The sequence below is a fragment of the Lycium barbarum genome, chromosome 5, assembly GCF_019175385.1.
Source record: "Lycium barbarum isolate Lr01 chromosome 5, ASM1917538v2, whole genome shotgun sequence".
Taxonomy (NCBI): Eukaryota; Viridiplantae; Streptophyta; class Magnoliopsida; order Solanales; family Solanaceae; genus Lycium; species Lycium barbarum.
The window spans coordinates 78019136-78041898 of NC_083341.1; the positions used below are offsets into that span (position 1 = coordinate 78019136).

The window sequence follows — 22763 nt, forward strand, 5'->3', positions numbered from 1 at the left end:
TAGTGTGTTGTTTTGAAATTACTATGTCTTTTAGTGGGGTATTCCAGACTAAGGTTGGTAGTGCAGAAAAATCATGTGGTAGATCTGAGAATTGGCCTGTTGGAGGCGTAGGAGCTAGAGTTGGATCCTGTTGATTGAAATAGTAATCATGTTGATGGTCGTCATTCTCTGGAGTGCTAATTTGATGATCTTAGATTTGTTGATCTATGATGAATCGTTAGATACAAAATCTTCTGCTATGTTGCTTGGATCCTTCAAAATCTTTGCCGCTTCCATGTTAATCAAATTTGGGCGTGGGTGTGGGATCCCACCGGTTTTGGGCAACCTAACTTTATTACTTCGACTACACCTATGGCCAAGAAGTATAGGTTGATTGTGTATTTTGTTTGAATTTTTGTTTATGTCATATATATATTCACATAGAATACTGGAATAATTTGCTATTATATAAGTTATAAATAAAATATCAATTGTACACAAATATGAGATTAGGCCTTCTCAAAGATTTGATGGAATGGCTCACCCATCCAAGAGCACTTATGTCATAGGGGAACTCATGACCGGAAACAATCCTTGTGGTTTGTTTCGATATCCGGTAGGAATAATTTTAAAAAAAGGTCCAGGTTGGTTGGTGAGCCTAGTGATAGGAGACTATCTAGCTTGTTTCGTCTAGTTATTAAAGACTATTATCTCTACCACAAATACGTTGTGCTTTCTAGTTAGTAACAAGGCTCAAGAAGCAGAAGTAGATAATGATCGATTCAAAACAAATTTCTAATAGAAAAATAATTGCTTTTCGCTGCTCAGGCTGAATATATATATATTTTATTGCTATTTATAAATACTATATTCATAGCTATTTATATTTACGCAATAGACATTTTCCATTTAACTTAATTAACAATAATGGATTGAAATCATCTTGTTAATCGAAAAAAAGTTACTTTTCAACAATCTTAAATAACTAGTTGTCATGTATATTATTGTTACATATGTATTAGCCATATCCTAGCACCCCTATCAATATTCAAGTCCATACCACCAAATCCCAAAATTCATGTGATGACGAAGTCGACCTCTAGATTCACACCCGTATCGGGTATCCGTACCCGTATTTGAGCAACATAGATCTTTTCTAACCATTGAACCCTTTAGGAGGGTGTTGCATATAAAAATTCTAATTACAAAATTCCGAAGAAATAAGTGTACTGCCAATGCTAAATTGCTTTTAGTTTACCCTGTGTGCGTGCCCGAAGGGTAGCGGCTGCGGGTTCCCTTGTCATAAATTAAAAAAAAATTGCTTTTAGTTAGTGACGGCGGAAGAGCCACGCAGAAGGTGGAAAATTGGCTGTAGTATGGATATAATTATTGATGCATTATGAACTGTTGCTCCTAAATAAAATGAGACCGGTTTACTATTATGGAAGATCTTCATTAGCCTTAAGAGGCATTGTTTGGACAATGCCAAAGAAGATTATTGAAGTCTTGTTTAGCTTGGAAGAAGCAGGAGCAGGATTGATATACAGAGATAGATGGAGGATTGTCCCAGCTTGTATTTGGTGGACAATCTGGAAAGATCGGAATTCCAGATGTTTTGATGATATTAGCAATTCATTTCAGAAGATCAAGTTGGATTGCATTAGACTCTTTTGCTTTTGGTCCAATCAGAGATATATAGGAGATATTGCTTCAATGATAGACACCCTTGGTTTTTGTTAGGTTTCTGAAGCGGTTTTTCTTCTTGCACTTGTAAATATGGTTTCAGCTCAGCCTCAGGTGCTGTTTATATAACAACAACAACAACAGCCCAGTGAAATCCCACATCTTGGGGTCTGGGGAGGGTATAATGTACGCAGACCTTACTCCTACCAAGGTAGGATGGCTGTTTCCGAGAGACCCTCGGCTCAATAGAAGCATAAAAAGGGGGTCAGATAAGGTTAAAAGATTTAAAACGATATTGCAATGAAATAATGCAAGCGACACAGTAAAACAGGATAATCAAGGAATTCAAAGCGATATGGAAATGCAAATCACGAAAGCGGCATAGATAAAATAGAGTAATCAAAGTACAGAAAGTAGCAAATAATAACATAAATCAAAGCACAAGAAATTATAATGCGCTAATGCGCCTTCTCAAAAAAAAAAAAAAAAAGTGATTCTGTGTCTTTTGTGACAGAGCAGTTGGATTCTTGCTACATCTAAGAAAGTAGATAATCAGCATTCTGTTAGGTCTCACCCTTGAGAATGCTGATTATCTACTTTCTTATATGCCAGGGGGTGCTCCTTTTTTAGAATCGATCTAGCTCAACCTAGCTTGTGTGTCAAGTTGAGTTAGATTCTTTGTTTACATGTCGATGCTTGGCAGTTGAAATGAAGTTATACCATGTTTGCAAATGTTAAGACATTTTTCTGTGCGTAGCTCTTGTTTATTATGACCATCTAATACAAGAGGGAATGATCTCAACCTAATACCATGTTACATTCTTGCATAGCTTGAGTGTTAGTCATTATCTATAATCATTGGTAAATCTTCCAGGTGCAAAAAATACCCGTCAATGGAATTGAGGGGCCTTTTTCAGTATCTTGTTAATCAGTTGAAGAAAGGAAATGGTATTGAGCTTGTTTTCATGCAGGTACAGATTTTATTTTATTATTTTCATTTGTGACACGTGAATTGGTTCTTTCGGATGAAAACTCACCTCTTCTGGAGTTCTGTTGATAATCTGCAGGAGCTCATTCAGCAAATGGCTAATGTACACTATACAGAGAATATGACAGAGGAACAATTGGATGCCATGGCTGGAAGTGACACTCTACGCTACCAGGCCACCTCATTTGGCATAACGCGGAACAATAAGGTGCGTTAGAAAGTGTCATTTTAGTTGCAGAGAAGTTTTCAAAAATTTGTTTTTTGGAAGTGTTTACTTGAATCTGCAATGGCGCTGGAGCATGACAGTTTTCAAATAAATGTCTTCAATATGAATTGGTTTGGAAAGGTGTTCATTTCCATATTGATTTTCGCTTTTGCATATGCAAGACCAGTAGCTTTGAAACCTTTCTGTGTTGGAGTAAACGTCTGATAATCTTATTGATTTTGATCATTCATTGTGCAGTTTAAATATTTTGAAACGTGAGTGCTCCATCTTCTGATTTGTTTCTCTCCCTTCCTTCGTGATGGAGGACTAGAAGGGAGAAATGGGAGAAGATAGGGAGGTATTGGAGAATGCAAGAGAAGAGAGATTAACAAACAGAGAGAGAAAGAGGAATAGCAGAAGAAAGGGAAGGAAGAGAGAGAGAGGGTATAAATATTAAATTAATTCATATCATTCAGCAAAATGAGGGGTGTTAATATCAAATTAATTCATATTATATAAGTCTGTTCCAAACATGATACAGTAGCGTCCTTTTTATGGAGGGCGATCTTCTTTACAATTGGAACTCCTAGATCAAACAAGCAATGCGTAACTAGAATGTACATACTGCCTCAAACTAGTCAAAAACTTTAACTAACTAATCAATTTGTATATCGACTAAAGGATATGCTAGATAAAATTTATATCTAACACTCCCTTTCATGCTTTGTGTGACACACTTTTCCTTTTTAAGTCTGTCCAGAAAAGAATGATATCCTTCTCTATTTGAAAATTATTTAAAATTAGCATCCCGATTTTGCCCTTAAGGGTTGTTTGGTACGAACAAGCTATAACGGGATTATGATATCGGGATTATAATACCGTGATTAAATAATGACGTCATTACTTAATAGATATATTTTTATTGGTAGATGCTTGGTTGATTGGACTAAAAATGATATACGCGTACAATAAAACATGTGGCTGGTTTGGCCCTAGATAAATTAGGATAAAACTTTTATTTTCAATTTTAACCTCAACTTTTAAAGGACTTCGGTGAAGAAATTTTGAGAAGGGCATCATTGTCATTTGGTGTTTTATCTCGAGATTAGTAGTCCCGAGATTATTATACCATGTCATGTATGGTATAAAATAATACCACAATTATGGAAAAAATAATCTTGGGTTTGCTAATCCTGGATTAAAAACTCAACCATACGCGGGATAAAAATACCCTTATTTTATCTCGTGGTTGTTAAACCTTATTCCACAAACCAAACATTCCCTACATGACTTGTTTGAACCCACTTAGATAAAAACTCATTTTTTCACTAATGGAGAAAAAATGAAAAGACATGTGAAACTCTTACCACCACTCATTTAGTTATTGGTAGTAAGGGCAATGTTGGTACTTCACATATATTTATCTTTATCTTAAAAAATCTTCTTTTATTTCTTTAGTCAAACACATTCACGTAAAGTGGGACGGGAGTATAAGATAAGTTTTATTTATTTGTTACTAATAGATAAACATAAATAATCCATTTTCAAAAAAAAAAGATAAACATAAATAATGTACCAATCAAAAGAAAAAGATAAATATAAATAATATATTTACATCAATTTGTGGTTTTTCCCCAATTCAAACATTTACCCAAGAATAGCTACAATATATCATTAAAAAGCCTTGGGTACATACATATCTATCAAACTGAACTTCGTGAAGTAATTTGGCAATTAACAAAAAAGAACGAAAAAATCTTAGTTTTGCTTGAGGTGTCTTTTTGACGTCGTATTTTCTTTATTTTTTTCTCGAGGAAGTGCAGTTTTACAATTTTTTTAACATTAAGTTTTGCAATTCATTTGTGATTCCTCTTACACCTGGAAGTGCGCCAGCTGTAGATCTCTAACCTGGCATTTAGCATCCTAATTTGTCTTTGAGTGTCCTAAAATGTGGCTCTTCTTATATCTTCCTATTGTAATCTATGTTGCACAGATTCTTCAAAATGTCGATGGGTGCGTGTCTGATACTCCAAAAGTAGTGCATTTTTGGAGAATCCGACACGGGTGCGGCAACATTTGGAGAGTTTGAGCAACATAGATCCTTATCACTTTTGGTCTGGGTGACTACACAGCTTGTGTTGGCATCTTATATTTATAATACTGCTTTACCATTCTCAAAAAAAAATAAAAATGTGGCTCTTCTTGCAGGCATTGATTAAATCGACTAACAGGCTGCGAGATGCTTTGCTCCCAAAAGATGAACCAAAGTTGGCAATTCCACTTTTGCTACTCATTGCTCAACATCGTTCTGTGTAAGCATATACCTTTACTGAATGTGTCCTAGAAAAATGCCCCAACCAAAAGACGAAGCATGTATTTATGAAGAGTATAAATATTTTCCTGTGAATCAAGTCCAACTTCTTTCCCTGACTCCTAGAGGAAAGATGCTGAATATTCTACACATCGGGAAGGATGGTGTTGCTTCCTTCACATCAAGGGAGTTGATGCAGTTTTTTTTGGATTCATCCAATTTGATTTCGATTTTCTATTGATCGAGATCCAATCAAGAACCTGGAGCTACTTCTTGCGATTGAATACAGATTCCTTTATTACTTGTTTCAACAACTGCATTAATTGATTCTTTTAATCTTTGCATTTTGCTTTGCAGGGTAGTTATAAATGCGGAAGTTCCATATATTAAAATGGTCAGTGAACAGTTTGATAGGTGTCATGGAGCCCTTCTTCAGTATGTGGAATTTTTGTCCAGTGCGGTGACTCCAACGGCTGCCTATGCTGTTCTTATTCCAACTCTGGATGAACTTGTACATGTGTATCATCTTGATCCTGAGGTTGTCCCATTTTCTATAGGTGTTTTCCGACTTTTCTTGTGTTTCATGTGATTCTTCTTTCAATAAATTTGTTGAAGTCCGGGTTCCATGTGACTGGAGACATTTAGATTTAAGAGGGCATTTCAAATTTATAAATGTAAAGGACATAATTGTCATTTGAAAAGCCAAAATAAGAGCCCCCCACCCCACCCGCACAACCAACTTTGGTTCTCTCTTAGGGGCAACACATGATATGTTGGTTAAGCGCATTATGAGTTCGCTCTGCAGCGGAATGCTGGGTATTTAAGTAGAGAAGGGTCGAGGGGTGAGCCCATTATCCACTGAGTTTCGAACTGTGCGCTAGCTAGCTCTTGGGGATTTCTTGGTTATAGAAAGAACCCAAAATAAGATTTGAAATGAGTTGTTATTGAGTTTTTATGCAAATCCGGAACTCTTTCGATGTATATCCGAACAGGTGCAAAGAGGCTGGCGACCTCCATTGCCCTTTCAAGAGGCGCCTGCCCAAGTGGCAGAGTCTACATTGTAATTTGTGGCAGTGAGGAACCTTCAAAATATTCATAGCAGCAACGCTTCCCATCCAAATTGTCTCCTTTTATGTTTTCTCTAGGGCTTCTCTGTTCTTGCTTTTTCACTGCATTGTAAGTAATATGCTTCAGTATTTCCTAAAACACATGCTATGTTTTACCTCCTCAGGTAGCATTTTTGATTTATCGGCCTGTTATGAGGCTCTTCAGGTGTCAGAGAAATTCAGATGTCTTTTGGCCTTCAGATAGTGATGAAGCAGTGAGCTTAGCCAACGCTGAAAAGGAGTCTGAAAGCTCAGACTCATCTGCTTACTTACTCCTTGATCTTGGTTCTTCTCGGAAACCTATCTCGTAATACTTTCTGACCGTCAAGCTCTAGTAGTTAGAGAATGTTATTATTTAAATATGTCGCATGTAGTGTTTGTTGCATAGAATCTTCTTTTCCTGCTTCTACAGTTAATTTCCGTATTATTTTCTTCTGTTTGGCTGCTTACTCTAATTCAGCCTTTATCTTTATTGTAGATGGACAGATCTTCTTGATACCATCAGAACAATGTTGCCTTCAAAAGCCTGGAATAGCTTGTCCGCAGACTTGTATGCCACCTTTTGGGGTCTCACACTATATGATCTTCATGTTCCTAGATCCCGTTACGAGTCTGAAATTGCGAAGCAGCATGCTGCTCTTAAAGCTCTGGAAGAACTTTCTGATAATTCAAGTTCTGCAATCACAAAAAGGAAGAAAGACAAAGAAAGAATTCAAGAGTCTCTAGATCGGTTGACTATGGAGCTTCAGAGACATGAAGAGCATGTTACGTCTGTTCGTAGACGCCTGACTCGTGAAAAGGATACATGGCTGAGTTCCTGTCCTGATACTTTAAAGATCAACATGGAATTCCTTCAGCGGTGTATATTTCCACGCTGTACGTTCAGTATGCCAGACGCTGTGTATTGCGCCGTGTTTGTTAATACTCTTCATTCCCTTGGAACGCCCTTCTTTAACACTGTGAACCACATAGACGTTTTGATATGTAAGACGTTACAACCCATGATCTGTTGTTGCACCGAGTATGAAGTAGGTCGACTAGGAAGATTTTTATACGAGACATTGAAGACTGCTTATTATTGGAAGGTACTCTTCAGTACTTCTCTTATACAAGATACCTTCAATGGATTGAAGTAGTAGTTTCACTGGCAGTTCTAATAACGACCAGATATACTAGCTACCATTTTAAACTTTTTAAATTTTAAATTGAAGGGTGATGAATCAATTTATGAACGCGAGTGTGGAAACATGCCTGGATTTGCCGTCTATTACAGATATCCAAACAGCCAGCGTGTTACATATGGCCAATTTATTAAGGTTAGTCGGTGACATTCATAAACATACAGTGGGAAAGCATGAGTGCAGTACGAATTTGTGGGGTATAAACCGAGCTCAGTTGCGTACTTGTCCTTATTGTGATAATTTGGAGAATCACTTCACTTGCAAAGATTTTCTGCTTAGGAGTATTTCTCAGCAGCAGAAAATGAGGGGTTCACAAACAGTATGGATTATCATCCTAGTTTACACGTAAATTTGTGATTGAATTTACCTCACTACACTTATTTTCTTCAAAAAATAAAATAAAAAATAAAATAAAAATATTCAAGGTGTCCTCTATTTCATGATCTGGTCCTCCTTTTCTCTCTTTCCTCTACTTCTCTTTCCCTTCATAATTTTCTTGGTTGCTTTGTTTTATATATTAGATTTTCTTTGTGACTTCCACCTTTCCTCCTATTGTGTGATACAAAAAAGTTATGATGCTTGATTTCTTTAACCCCATCTGTCATTCTTGTTTTTTCCTTAGTGTTAAACACGCTTTGCTTACCTTATTACTTAATGCTTGCAATTCTACTTAAGGTACACTGGAAGTGGAGTCAAAGAATAACGAGGTTGCTCATACAGTGTCTGGAATCAACTGAGTACATGGAAATCAGAAATGCTCTTATTTTATTGACAAAGATCTCCAGTGTCTTTCCAGTTACTCGGAAGAGTGGAATAAACCTTGAGAAGAGGGTATACTTGATTGTAAATACAGGATTGTATCTTCAGAAAAAAAAACCTCAGGCTCATAGTTTTTTGCTTTTATTCTTTGGTCTTATTCTAGGTTGCCAAAATTAAATCTGATGAAAGAGAGGATCTCAAAGTATTGGCTACAGGGGTTGCTGCAGCTTTGGCATCCAGAAAGGTAAATCTAGGAATGAAACTTGATCGTAGTTTTTAAGTGATTCTGGAGCGGTGATTGCCTGACTACAACAGTCAAAAACCATATGATATGGTTTATTAAGAGTTCCTATAAACTTGAGTTTTTTTGGCTCTTCTGTTTCACCTGATGTTGTGGTTATTTATTTATTCTTTCTTTCTTATCGTTTTTCCTTTTTCCTGTGGAGGGTAGGATGGCATTGGCTAGTGAAAGCCTGAGCTGAAATATTACTTATTTCGTCCCAATTTGTCGCAAAAGCTTAGCACTATTTATATTTAGACACCGTCCACTTTACGTTCCTATGCTGCTTTTAGTGACATGCTATTGTTAGGACTTGATGTAACTTCATGGTGATATGGGTATGTCTGGCAGTCTTCTTTTCTTTCTTAAACCCTGTGTTCAGTGAAACATCACCAAAAAAATTGGGGCAGTGAGATTCCTATTTGAGGTTTAATTTACCTTGTATTTATAGATGTCGATCAGGGGCTTAATTGATTGATATTTGCAATTTGTTTGCCTTCTTTTTCCTCAGCCATCATGGGTGACAGATGAAGAGTTTGGAATGGGTTACCTAGAACTAAAACTTGCAGCAGTACCTGCTTCTAAGTCTTCGACTGTTAATTCAGTGGCAATACCAAATGGGAGTGGCCCTAGTGTTCCTCAAGCTGAGCCTTCTGTTGGGAGAACTGTGGCGGCTGGAAGAGTAGCTGATGGCAAGTTGGATAGGCCAGAGAGTTCTATGCCAAAACCTGATTTAGGTCAGGTAAAACAGAAAGGTAGTCAATCAATTAATGGACTGGATGGGCAATCTATGCCATCTGCTGCCCTGCAGTCTGATACTCCAATTCAAAAACATATAGATGAATCTACTTGTAGACCATTGGAAGAGAATACCCTAAAAGCTGCTTCCAAGATATCTGGCGAGCAGGAGGTATTTTCCCTACTGTAATTACCTCTTATACAATCTCATACATGTTAATTTAGCAAACATAACATCTTTTGTGGATGTCTGGTGGCAATGCTATTTGAATATAAGTGTGATTGTGTCAAATTGTGTTTTCATCGTCGTACTTGATACTTGAAAGAACCTACAGTAGTTTATGTCTGAATATAGTTGTATTAGACTTCACTTTTTATTATGTCATAGGATCTTAAATACCTCACATAGCCACCTCTGTTGATTAGCTACAGACTAGGATATTGAGACTATCTTTGGGTCTGAGACCGAAAGCATTATAAACCTTTTCCTAGCTTAGCTAGTAACATAAGCTTTGTTCCTTTATGAGAGTCCTTTCTTGAAAGACTTGTATGCTGATGGAGCATCTATGTTTCTTTCGTGTTGGATGTGTTCTTTCACTTCTTCACTAATCCTGCATCTCTGTCTTAGCTCGACAGTTATTCATACACACATTTTCAGTTTGTAGCTGAACTAAATTCTTAATGTGCTGTTTTTGCATAACTACTTAATAGTTTGTTGCCTTGTAGTTGACCTTCTTTCCTTTTACTAATTTTTATCCCAAAACTTGTCTTTTTGCACCCAAAGGTGTGGCCTACTGTTCAATCAAGTGGGCTGAGAACCATAAGGTCTCATGTTCACATCCCAGCAGAGACAAAATGATTTTTTCCCATGTGTCCTAGCCTTGGTGGATAGAGTTACCTGGTACCTATTGCTTGCAGGTATCCCATGGAATTAGTAGATTGCGCGCACCATGGTTATCATTAAAAACTTGACTTGGAAGGCTATATCATGAAACAAAATTTGGTGACTCCTCAACAAAACAACAACATACTCGATATAATCCCACAAGTGGGGTCTGGGGAGGGTAAGATGTACGCAGGCCATACCTCTACCTTTATGGGATAGAGAGTCTGTTTCCAATAGACCCTCGGCTCAAAAGAAATGTAATCGATGCAGAAACGTAGGTTGGTGACTCTAACTCCATAGTATAATATCACGCTCCCAATTTTCGGGCTTACCTGACTTGCACCGGACACACTACTCGCACCGAGCTGAACAACCTTGTTTACTGTTTTGACGCTCACATTCATGACAAGCAATAAAAGACGAGAATAAAAAAAGAATGATCATAGTCCGGAACTTTTAACCCAGTTATGCTAAAGAATAAACTAAGGCGCCTCCACTGGATCTGTCGTGGGGCTCACCAAATTATATTGGATGGAGGGGGTGCCTAGCTTGTAATGCCATCACCCGAAGCACTTTTATCTTTAGTAAGGAAAGAGAAAACACGAGAGACGTGAGTATGGTTATGTACTCAGTAGGTGTCGTCAACCTCTCGTCAAAAGGTGGGACGAGATTTATAATAACATGCATAACTATAGCACAATATATAAACCATATTTTAAAACAAGTTTTGAGTAAGCAAAATATACAAACCATAGTTTTTTGATGAAAACCAGGCTCTCGACTAATCACATTAAATCTCATCCTTGTATCCTATTTTTAGAGTTTGTACTATTACATTCATCCGTTTGTACTCAAATCATCCCCAGAGCACTCATAAGAGTAAAGTATCAAATATGCATCCATGATATAACATGATAATATCATCTCATTAAACATTAAGGATGGTGAAAGTACAATTAGTAAATGGCACTCATGGCCTTACATACAATAGTCAAGCTACGCACGCCATACCCGGCTAGTCACACATTCATAGTGTATTATAAAAGCAAATTTATGTTTATATTCGAGCTATCTACCACATATGACAATGCATTAATACTTGCACGTTGAATTTATGACGTTTAGTGTATTAGATAGCTTATCACGTTTCAAATCTCTTTATGAAAGCATATATATCATACATTTTGGAAAATAAGCCGTTAAAAAGGTTAGCCTCAGCTTACCTTTGCCTTAACATACGTTTTAGGAGTTGCTCAATGCTCCAATATGAGCTACCGCATACAATCTACATGAATCATAGTTGAATTCGATCAATTCTTTTCCACACAAACATAAGCCCAACTAGGGTTCACATATTAGCTACAAGCCATCCATGTCCTTGAACCCATTACGTGGTATATGTCAATTTATTGGAGTTATTAGAGTCATTACCTACTCATTATTTAACCCCAAGTTTACTATTCATCATATTCCATGTCAAGGACACCCACTTCTAGAGTTATCTCAATTTCATTTATAAATGATAAATCCTTACCATGAATACTAATGTGCTTATTTATACACAATAAGATTTTAGTAGTGGAATTACCTTTGCAAGCCAAACCCTAGAAATCTCAGCGTTGAGGTGTTGAGATTTCAATAAATCTAACAATTTCAATGGGATTTGATGTTAGGGCTAGCCTTTAATCCATAAAATCTTTCCAAAAATCATAAAAGCCTCTCCTTGATGATGTATTGAATGCATTGACCGAGGCCCACTTTAGTGCTCCAAAACCTTCTTCCAAAATTAAATCCATTTTCTCTTTCCCTGCTGCCTGGTATTTTATAGGCTGAGGGTCACCGTGTGCCTTGAATTGTGCCTGGACTTCCCTTCCTTGTGGCGCGAGACCATCATAACGCTGGGTGGTCAGCCTAGGAATCCCTCTTGTGATGCGCTTGCGGCATGAGCCCTGATGTTAGTGCCACGAGCATGTGATGAGCTTGCTTTGGGGGCTAACTTTACTGCCGCCATCAGACACTCTCCCTCATTATCCCACACATTAGGCATGCGACACGAGGCCATGGCACGACCTTGGACTTGATTCCATCCTTCCATTTTTATACTTTCAGCCACTTAACAATTCAATACAGTGCCAACTTGCACCAGTGTATGTTACCATGTCCCAGTGGCCCACCCACCACGTGTGGTGGACATAACTCGGGGTTATTTTAATCACGTAATTAAGGTCATAATTAACCTAATCAATGTCAACATGGCTTTACATATGAGTTTTTTTTTTCAATATCATGTCAAAGTTTTTTCCTACTTGATATTTTATCTTCTCAAGGTTAGGACATCAGCTCTACTGAATATTGTTAGTGTGTCATATGGATGAAGTAACCTCTTTGCTTTCCTTTTTGATGAATCTTGTCCATGTGGATGGATTCTTCATTGTTCAATTGAGCAGTCCTCTTTTGTCAACTTGTCTGAACTTAATAAATATACACCCTTTTCTCTAGGGAAGAGCTACAGGCAAGCGAGCTACTCCTGCTGGATCTCTCTCAAAGCAACAAAAGCATGACACTGCAAGTGATGACAAGTCTGGGAAAGCTGTTGGAAGAGCATCTGGAGCTGCTTCTGTTGATGTTGGTTATCCTTCGGAGAGCAGAGCAAGTGGGAATGTCAATGCTTCTGCTGTAGTTTCAGGGAATGGTAGCATGTTTTCTACTGTACCTAAAGGTGCAGCTTCATCAACGAGATCGTTAGAGCTTTCAAGTGAATCTAAAGCTGAACTTTCGGCTACTAAATCTGCTGATCTGCGGGTTTCCGCTGGAAAAGATGATGTCAATGAAAGTTCTGATGTGCAGAAGGAGTCCACATCGCGTCTGGTCCATTCGCCTCGGCAGGATGCTTCTAGAGCTAACGAAAAAGTACAGAAGAGATCTATCCCCGCAGAAGAGCTTGATAGACTCAATAAACGCCGGAAAGGTGAAATTGACAGTAGAGATAATGATTGTGGTGATGCTCGTTCATCTGAGAGAGAGTGGTTAATAGATGCAAGAGCTACAGATAAACTTCATCCAACAGATTATGATAAACATGGATCTGATGATCATATGAACCGGGCCTCGGAAAAGCCTCTTGATAGATCAAAAGATAAGGGTGGTGAAAGACATGAGAGAGACCACAGAGAACGAGCGGACCGTCCTGACAGGTCTCGTGGGGATGAGGCATTTGAAAAATCAAGAGATAGGTCAACAGAGCGGCATGGAAGAGAACGCTCAATTGAAAGGGTACAGGAGAGAGTTGCTGATAGGAACTTTGATAGGTTAAGTAAGGATGAAAGAATCAAAGATGATAGGAGCAAGCTGCGACATAGTGAAGTGTCTGTAGAGAAATCTCATACAGATGATCGGGTTTTCAATCAAAATTTGCCTCCACCTCCACCACTGCCTCCTCACATGGTTCCACAATCCATTAATGCAGGCAGGAGAGATGACGATTCTGATAGACGTTTTGGTACTGCCAGGCATAGCCAAAGACTTTCTCCACGACACGATGAGAGAGAGAGACGACGATCAGAAGAGAATAATGCATTATTGCAGGATGATTTGAAGCGAAGGAGGGAAGAAGATTTTCGAGATAGAAAGCGGGAAGAGAGAGAACTCCCAATGAAGGTAAGCTTGATTTACATTTCATGCATAATTGTTCAAAGATACAGCAGACAGTTTAATTTTTGATGTCTGGTTTTTGTTACCTTCTTAATTGCAGAAACCAGATTTAGTTGCTAGTATGGTATGCTTACAATTAGTATTGAGGAGCTTTGGACCGGTCACTTGAACTGAATATATACTATTATGAAAGTTTTGAATTCCATAATCCTTGATACTAATAGGTATACCTGTGTGTTTCTTATCTGTAAAAAAATTAGACATTCTTCTGACTCATTGCATGCTTTTTTTTAGACATTCTTCTGACTCATTGCATGCTATTTTGAATTCTGACGTTATTCTAAATTTGGCAAATTCCATTTGGAAGTTATTGCTATTTGCTCATACTTTTTACTCTTTCATCTTAATTCAAAGTTTCATTTTGGCTATCTGTCTATAGATCTAAAATTTATGTTTCTAAGCAAGCATCGAAATGGAAGCAAAGCCCCATGAAAGGAAAACATGCTTCATTTTCAGGCTATTTCTGCCATTATAGGGGCCATTTACTTTTTTCAGCCAGCCCTTATCTATTTGACCTCTGTTGTTAAATTGAAGAAGCTTTCTATTTCCAAGAGCCCAAACCTTTCCAGTCTAAAATTCTTCATTTTCATATTTTGTTTGACTCAGTTGCCGACAACTATGCTTCCGTCCCAAACAAGTTGGGGTGGGCTATATGGAATACTCACTGTCCATGTTCCCCCTTTAAATTCATCTCAAACCAACATTGTACAAAATAAAAGTAAAAATCTCGCTAGAAGTTTTATAAATTTCTTACTTGCATAAGAATCTTTAATAGGGTTAGAAGACTCCTAAAAAGTATAGGACCTAAAGCAAACTCATCAAAATATATTTCCAACTATTGTTTTGTTTTTACACACGCTTCAGATTTTTTCTTCTCTAGGGTATTGTAGAAATAGAATTTTTCTTTTGTTGTAATTGATGGTCTTCCCTTAATTAGTTAGACTTTTCACTTATTTACCCGTTCTTGTTGAATTTAAAGACATACTCAAATACAAAAAGTCATTTCTTCTCAAATTCTACACAATCACATATGGGGTAGAGTTAGAAAGATTAAAGTTTATCCCAAGTGAGAATCTTACAACTGAACATAAGCTCTTGGTAATGGATCTAAAGATTAAAAGGAGGAAAAAGAGGGCTTTATATGACCAACCTAGGATTAAATAGGGAAGCTTGACTAATGATAAAATTCAGGAGTTGGGGGAGAAGTTGTTGGCTATGGGGGCTTGGGGATTAGTGGTGATGCAGATAGTATGTGGACTAGGACAACTAATTTATTAGGGAAGCAACTAGAGAGGTGGTAGGGGTCTCGAAGAGTAACTATGGTGGACATAGAGGGACTAGTGGTGGAATGGAGAGGTCCAATGGAAAGTGGAAGCCAAGAAGGTTGCTTATACGAAGTTAGTGGAGAGCAAAACCGAGGAGGACAAGGAGAGGTATAAGACTGTGAAGAAGGAAGTGAGGGTGGCAGTTACGACGGCTAAAACGACAACATTTGAATGCTTGTATGAAGAATTACAGGACAAACATGGTAAGAAGTTGTCAAGGCGAGAGAGAAGAGGGCACGCGGCTTGGACCAAGTGAGGTGCATTAAAGATGAAGATGGGGAAGTTCTGGTGGAAAAGACACATTAGACGAAGAAGGCAGACATACTTTCATAAACTCTTAAATGTCGAAAGGGAAAGAAATATTGTGTTGGGCGATTTAGAGTACTACGAGAGCCGTCGACATTTTGGGTATTGCAGGCGTATAAAATTTGAGGAGGTTACAAGGGCAGTTCGTATGATGAAATGGGGGAGCGATCAAACCAGACGAGATTTCTATGAAATTTTGGAAGAGCGCAGGCCAAGTAGGTATGGAGTTGCTAACGAGGTTGTTTAATGTCATTTTTAGGACGACTAAGATGCTTGAAGAATGGAGGTGGATAACAATGATCCTGTTGTACTAGAACAAGGGTGATTCGAACATTTCAACAACTATCGGGTTATTAAACTACTAAGTCACACTATGAAAGTTTGGAGAGGGTGGTAGAGACGAGGATGAGGAGGGATGTGTCTATTCCCGAGAATCAATTCGGATTAATGTCCTCTGCCATGAAAGCCATTCATCTCTTAAGGAGGTTGTTGGAGTAGTATAGGGTTAGGAAAAGAGACTTGCATTTGGTGTTTATTGACTTAAAAAATGCATACGACAAAGTGTCAAGGGAGGTTTTATGGAGATGCTTGGAGTCTAGAGGTGTACTTGTGGCTTTATAGCGATTAAGCACATGTACGATGGAGTCAAGACCCGAGTAAAAACAGGGGAAGGAGACTCGAAACACTTCGCAGGCGAGATAAGGTTGCACCACGGATCAGCTCTTAGCCCGTTTCTATTTTCCTTGGTGATGGATGAATGGACATAGTCAAAGGGAAGTCTATGCATGTTATCTGTAAATGACATAGTATTGATTGACGAGACATGCGATGGAGTAGGTGATAGATAAGAGGTTTGGAGACCGACCTTAAAGAGTAAAGGTTTTAGGTTAAGCTGGACCAAACTGGAGTACATGTAGTGCAAGTTTAGTGATGCGTCATATGAGGCGGATGTAGAAGTGAGAATTGATACACGTTATTCCCAAGAGAGGTAGCTTCAAGTACCTTGGATAATAATCCAATGAAATGGGGAGATCGATGATGATGTCACGCATCGTATTGGAGCAGGGGATGAAACAAAGGCTCGCATCTGGTAACCTGTATGATAAGAAGGTGCTACCAATACTTAAAGGTAAATTCTATAGAGTGTTTGTTAGGACAATTATGTTGTATTTGGCAGAGTGTTGATCAGTCCAACAACTCACACATTCAGAAAATGAGAGTAATGGGAATGAGGATGCTGAGATGGATGTGTGGACACAGTAGGACACATAAGGTTAGGAATGAAGATATTGTGAACAAGGTGGGAGTCGCCTCTATGGTGGACTAGATACGGGAAGCTTGGTTGAGATGGTTCAGGCATGTGAAGAGGGGGAGCACAGATGCCCTAATGAAGAGGTTCGAGAGGTTGGTATTGATAGGTCTAAGGAGAGGTAGAGGTAGACCAAGGAAGAATTAAGGAGAGGTGATTAGACAGGACATGACACATCTCCATCTCACCAAGGACATGATCCTAGATAGGAGAGCATGGATGTCGAGGATTAGGGTCGAACGTTAATAGGTAGACGAGTGTTTTCTCTCTTTTCTCTGGAAGAGCTTGGCTATGGTTTAGAGCTATTTATCTGCGCCCTCTTCCGCTTATGAGTCTTACTTCTACTGTGCTATAATTATCGTACTCCTTAATTTTATTACTGGTGTTGTTCCTTTTACTTTGGTCATCTTTACTATTTTGTTGTTAATACTTTTTTCTTTAGTATTTTCATCGTAGCTTTTTAGTTTTGTATTTTTTAAAATGCTTTTCTTGAGCTAAGAGTTATTCGAAACATCTCTAACTCACCCGAGGTAGGGGTAAGGTTTGCGTATACCCCCCACCCCCCTTCTTCTCCCACCCAAAACCCCACTTAGGGGATCACACTGGCTATCTTTTTCTTGTTGTAACTTTAAATATCAACTATTAGGTCTACTCCATGTAGTTCAAGCCCCCAACGATGCAAAAAAGTTTGACACAACCCATAGCTAAAGTAAAAAGAGTAAACGCAAAGCTTGACAAATCTCAGGTCTACTCCTTAAATAGGCTTGAATTTGGGAACAACTTGGTGAATATCTTCTCTCTAGCATGCATGTCCTTCTCCAGGGCAAGAGTCAAATTCCTCTTCAAAGTACAAGTGTTCTATTTGTACCTTAAGATTTGCCCTAAAAGTGGTATTCAGAAGACCAATTCTCATTTAGGCCCTTGGCTACAACCCAAAAAGTTGAGCGTTTATCCATAATTCAAGCTTTTAGTTGACACCTTCGCTGGTTTCGTGATTAACATCGTCAGCATATAGCATACATCAGAGGACCTCTACCTCTTGTATTGTGTGTTAGCTTATCCATAATTTACATAAACAAGGCTCACAGTCAATTCCTCCTTTACCTCTACCGATCTAATTCTACGACTATAGCAAAGTGTTTATGTAGTGTATAACAACAACATACAAGTTGGGTCTGGGGAGGATAGGATGTATGCACACCTTACTCCTGCCTTTGCGGGTAGAAAAGTTTTCAATAGATCCTTGGCAAAAAAAAAAAAAAAAAAAAAAGAAGAAGAAGAAGAAGAAGAAATCGGCACAGAGTTGTATGAAAATAAGATGACAAAATAACAAGATACAAAGCACATGGAGCAACTGATAGTAATAAACGCTGAATCAAAGAAGCTACCGATAACTAAGTTGTACTAATAAGAAGAAGCAGAAAGGAGGCTAGCCACTAGCCTCGCCCACCAGCAGTGTAACAACACTCAGCCTACCTCTACCTCTTCTAACTCCTGTAATAGGGAACCTCTCACACCTCCTAATTGGCGCATCCACGCACCTCTTCATATGTTCGAACCATGTCAGCCTCGCTTTCCTCATCTCGGAGATAGACACATCCTCATCTCGACCACTCTCTCCCAAACTTTCATGATACGACTTAGTAGTTTGACATCCCTATAGTTGTTGCAATTTTGAATATCACCCTTGTTCTTGTACAATAGATCTTATACTCCACCTCCATTTTGTTGACATAGTGTAAAGATGTATGTAGATTCCAATTATTGTTCCTATGGTTTGAGTTGAACAGTTGGTCAATTTTTTACTTTAGTTGCCAATGTAACTAACATTTTTCTTTAGGTATGTTTATTTCTAATGTGATAATATGTCTTAGACATTCATATTTTGACCTTAGCAACAGGCAAATAGGTTCATTAAAGTATGAGAGTAGTTTCCCCTGTTTTGGTTATACTTTTGCCCCTTGAGGTCTGAGTAACATCCAACCCTTAGGCTCCAGCGACCCTACTCAAGAGGAAGAAGCACCACAATTCACTCCTATAAAGTTTGTACTAAGAGGCAAACCAAGGAGATTCATTTATTCCTTAAGAAGGTGGAGGGACTTCCAACTGGTTTTTTGGGAGGCTTCCCAAAGAGCATAATGTGCTCAAGCTGATGATTAAAAGTGAAGACCTGGAGGGTTTGGCCAAGGTTGACCATTGACTAAGACCCGAGTGGACTAAAGTTAGAAGTTACAAGATCGCTTACTTATTGGCCCATGACCGTGCAATGGTTGTTTGGCCATAGATCCATTTTAAACTTCTTTCAGTGATTTGGACTTGGTCTTGATATATTTTTGGGTTGAACCTAATGGGCTTGCCCCAATATTTAGTACTAGTGTAAACAGTTTTAGGTTAAGAGTGTCACTCATATTTTGGAAGAGATTCAACATGTGTGAGGACTAAGTTTGCCTTTTCTTTGCTAGTCTAAATTTTATGCATCAATAGCTTCCATAGCTTGTAGTCAAATGACTATCCATTTTACATGTTGAAAACATTCACCGGTATCTCTTTCAACACTTCAGAGTTCTTGACTTTTTACACTTACGTATTCACTGAACAACCTTATTAAGATGTAGCAGCTTGGATATTCTTTCCTTACGCCTTTTACATCCTCTTTCTGATTGAGGTGATAAGGATGGTAGAAACTCGTATTTCTTAGTTACTTTTCTGTGTTGGATTAACAAAATTACTCAAATCTTTTCTAATACTATTCCTTGCTTAATATAAGTCTTCATATTGGCCAGATGCATGTGCATATGGATATGTTATATATGATTTCTTGGATCTTTTTCATCTATTTTTTATTTTTTCTAGTACTTGCATTTTGGATTTTTTTTCTTTTTGTGTAATATTTGCCGACGAGCTTAAATGGAGCGACATTGTCGGTGAATATTCATATAGCGGACCCAACTTGCTTAGGATTGAGGCATAGTAGTTGTTTAACTATGTTTTGCAGTTTACCGTCTTGCTTGAGGGTCGGGATTCTTTCTAGTAAAACCTTGATTTTGGATCTCTTGTGTTCTTGTTGCATGTTAGTGTTACTTACATTTCAGTTGTGTATTTTAGGTAGAAGAGAGGGAAAGAGATAGGGAGAAAGCAAGCATCATAAAAGAGGATGTGGATCCAAATGCCTCAAAGAGGCGCAAACTTAAGAGAGAGCATATGGCTTCAGAACCTGGAGAGTTTTCACCCTCTGCTCATCCTCCCGCCCTTTCTATTAATATGTCGCAGCCCTCTGATGGAAGAGATAGGGGAGAGCGAAAGGGTGTTATGGTTCAGCAGCGTCCAGGTTACTTGGACGAGCCAGGTCTTAGGAATCATGGAAAAGAAAGTGCCAGCAAAGCACCCCGTCGTGATGCGGACTCGTATCCTTATTGATACATGTGTATACAATATCCTTTTGACCATCTGCTGCATAATCCATCAACTGCTTTTGCATTCTCTGAATGGAAGATTTATTTTTCTTTTATCAGCATGCCTCTGTCATCTAAAGTACCAGGTCTGGCTTGAATTTTGCAATGCTACCAATCTATACGACTTTTTTGGTGGTTGTCATTGGATAGGCATGGTTTTTCTGTCGATTCATGCAAATCCTCTGCTATTGCATGCTGAACTATTGTAATTAGATTTGAAAAACAACTACTCCATAATTAGATGAGTTTGTTCAAAGTCAATTTGGTTTTAATGGTCAAAAACATTTATGATGCTAGAAATTTATGTGTTACATAAGTAGTACAATGATGTGGCATAAATGATCTTTTTAGAACTGCATAAACTTATCGGGTCGAATTTTAACTTTTGAGAACTCAACTTGAGCACTATTGGTCGAGTGTCATGGCTTCCCATTGAAGCCTACTTATATTTGATTCCGTAACCATGCACCGCAGTATGTATGACAGAGAGTGGGATGACGACAAGAGGCAAAGAGCTGAGCCCAAAAGGCGGCATCGGAAGTAAGTGCTAATCATGGGAAAATTTCACTTTGCATAGCTAAACAAACGAAGTTTCGGGCTGTTGCTGTCGAAGGAAAACTCAGCAGGGTTTTTGGCTTGTGTTATATGTTCCCGGATCAATTTTGTTTGTCAAATTTTTATTAGGCCCTTGATGGGGTTTGAATTACAGGAGACTTTATGCAGGTTGGTAAGAAGGATTGTGTTTCTTTGTGCAAAATACTTGGAAACTGTAAATTGTTATTTCTACGTGGAATATATGCAATACTGTTTACAATTTTTGTTAGGTCCAGCGACAGGTCAGAAAGGAAATATTAGGTTGGACAGCTTATGAATATTTAGCTACTTGTTTGAATAGAATACGAAAAGCATAGCCACTCTTTTGACACGGAAAAATATTTGGACAAAAATACCCCTAACTGAAATATGGAAGAAATCAAGGTGCGGCCATTGGAATTTAAATTTTCAGTTCGAACTTCATAAATTGTTCCTGTAGTTTGAAATATGCATGAAGTTAATTTGAATTCTGAGAACAAATGATGTATTAGTTCTAAATCCCAGGAACTTATCGGGCGTTTGAAGTTGAAACCAAGGAGATTATTTTCTTCGTCGGTCATGTTTCTTTGTTTAGCTTCACATCCTTGTGAGCTTTTTCCGTGTTGTTGGGGCATGTGCTGACACTTCCGCTGGTGAAACTTAGTTTTTAAAATGCTATTGCTAATCTTCATTTGATATACATAGCCCTAGTTCTAGCGATCATGGGACAAATACGATCCTGCCTGCCATTATTTGGTTGTCCGGTTTTAGGTCTCATTTGTTTTCATTAAGATTCAGATTTTTAAATATGAATGAACATCATTGAAATTATTTTTTGATAAAAAAAAATGAACTAATGAACTATTTATGTTTGCTAGTGACGGTGGAGATGCTCTGTAGTGGTGGTAGTAGTAATAGTTGTGATGGTGGAGGTGGTTAGTGGTGATGGGGTAAGGGGTGGAGAGGTGGTGGTGTTCGGAGGGTGTGTGGGTGTTGACGACAGTGATGGTTGTTGATATTATTATAACTAGTTTCTCTGCACGTGTAGTTCCATCTAATTTTTATAGAATACAACAAGAGTTTACGCAGATCTTACCTCTATCTTGAGAAGTAGAGAGGTTGTTTACGATAGACCCTCGCTCAAGAAAGCAATACAAAGCAGTTAGTAAAGGAAATAATGAAAAATTAAGAAGCCATACCAAAATACTATATAAAGCATGATAAGGAACAATAACTACAATAAAATAATATGCTAAGTAATGAACAAGAGACAATAGATAGTAAAATATATCAACGGATACAGAACCACAAGAGAAATACGACGACTATATATCAACGGATAAAGAACCACAAGAGAAATAGATAGTAAAATATATCAACGGATAAAGAACCACAAGAGAAATACGACGACTATATATCAACGGATAAAGAACCACGAGAAATACGACGACTATATATCAACGGATAAAGAACCACAAGAGAAATACGACGACTACTGGTAAGGAAGGATTAGCAAGAAAACGCTCTACTACCTGCTAACTTTTTACCCTAATTCTACCTGCTAATTTTCATAGAACATATATACTAAAAGTATTTAACGCATATATACATCCTCATAAAAATATTTGATGTAGTTATAAAAGAATATATACACACACACACACACACAGACACACAGTGTTATAAATACATTATATTGTAGATGTCCATTTATAAACTCCTACAGTTTCCTGGATAAGATTGCAATCAAGCAGCTTGCAAGTAGCTCATGTGGGTAGCTTGCAAGCAGCTTCTTGAAAAGCCTTATACCAATTTTGTCGGGCTTGTATCAAGTAGGCAGCTTGCGCGCACCTTAAGCAGGTAGCTTGCAAGTAAGCTCAAGCAGACAACTTCTAAAAAGCCTTGCAGCAGCTTTCTGAAACGCCTCGCAGTAGCTTATTTTCTTTTATAAATAAGAAGTCAATTTAGTTC

At 38.1% G+C, this 22763-nt stretch overlaps 1 protein-coding gene across 7 annotated transcripts in view; it reads left to right on the forward strand.

The window, feature by feature from the left end:
• Positions 1 to 21042, forward strand: part of LOC132640974 (THO complex subunit 2) — a 61971-nt gene extending 40929 nt beyond the window's left edge. For 3 of the 7 annotated variants that reach the window (XM_060357801.1, XM_060357802.1, XM_060357804.1), the window contains 13 exons: positions 2537 to 2633; positions 2730 to 2858; positions 5064 to 5167; positions 5524 to 5704; positions 6398 to 6579; positions 6751 to 7357; positions 7484 to 7588; positions 8129 to 8284; positions 8376 to 8456; positions 9004 to 9402; positions 12616 to 13773; positions 19873 to 20171; positions 20694 to 21042. In XM_060357801.1, the coding sequence (XP_060213784.1) occupies positions 2537 to 2633; positions 2730 to 2858; positions 5064 to 5167; positions 5524 to 5704; positions 6398 to 6579; positions 6751 to 7357; positions 7484 to 7588; positions 8129 to 8284; positions 8376 to 8456; positions 9004 to 9402; positions 12616 to 13773; positions 19873 to 20171; positions 20694 to 20763 (3568 nt within the window). In that variant the 3' untranslated portion in view covers positions 20764 to 21042. Of the gene's footprint in view, positions 1 to 2536; positions 2634 to 2729; positions 2859 to 5063; positions 5168 to 5523; positions 5705 to 6397; positions 6580 to 6750; positions 7358 to 7483; positions 7589 to 8128; positions 8285 to 8375; positions 8457 to 9003; positions 9403 to 12615; positions 13774 to 13867; positions 13992 to 19872; positions 20172 to 20693 lie in introns of those variants that run through there. The other 4 variants (XM_060357803.1, XR_009582517.1, XM_060357806.1 and 1 more) reach the window with 4 other exon arrangements.
• The last annotated feature ends 1721 nt before the right edge of the window (positions 21043 to 22763 follow it).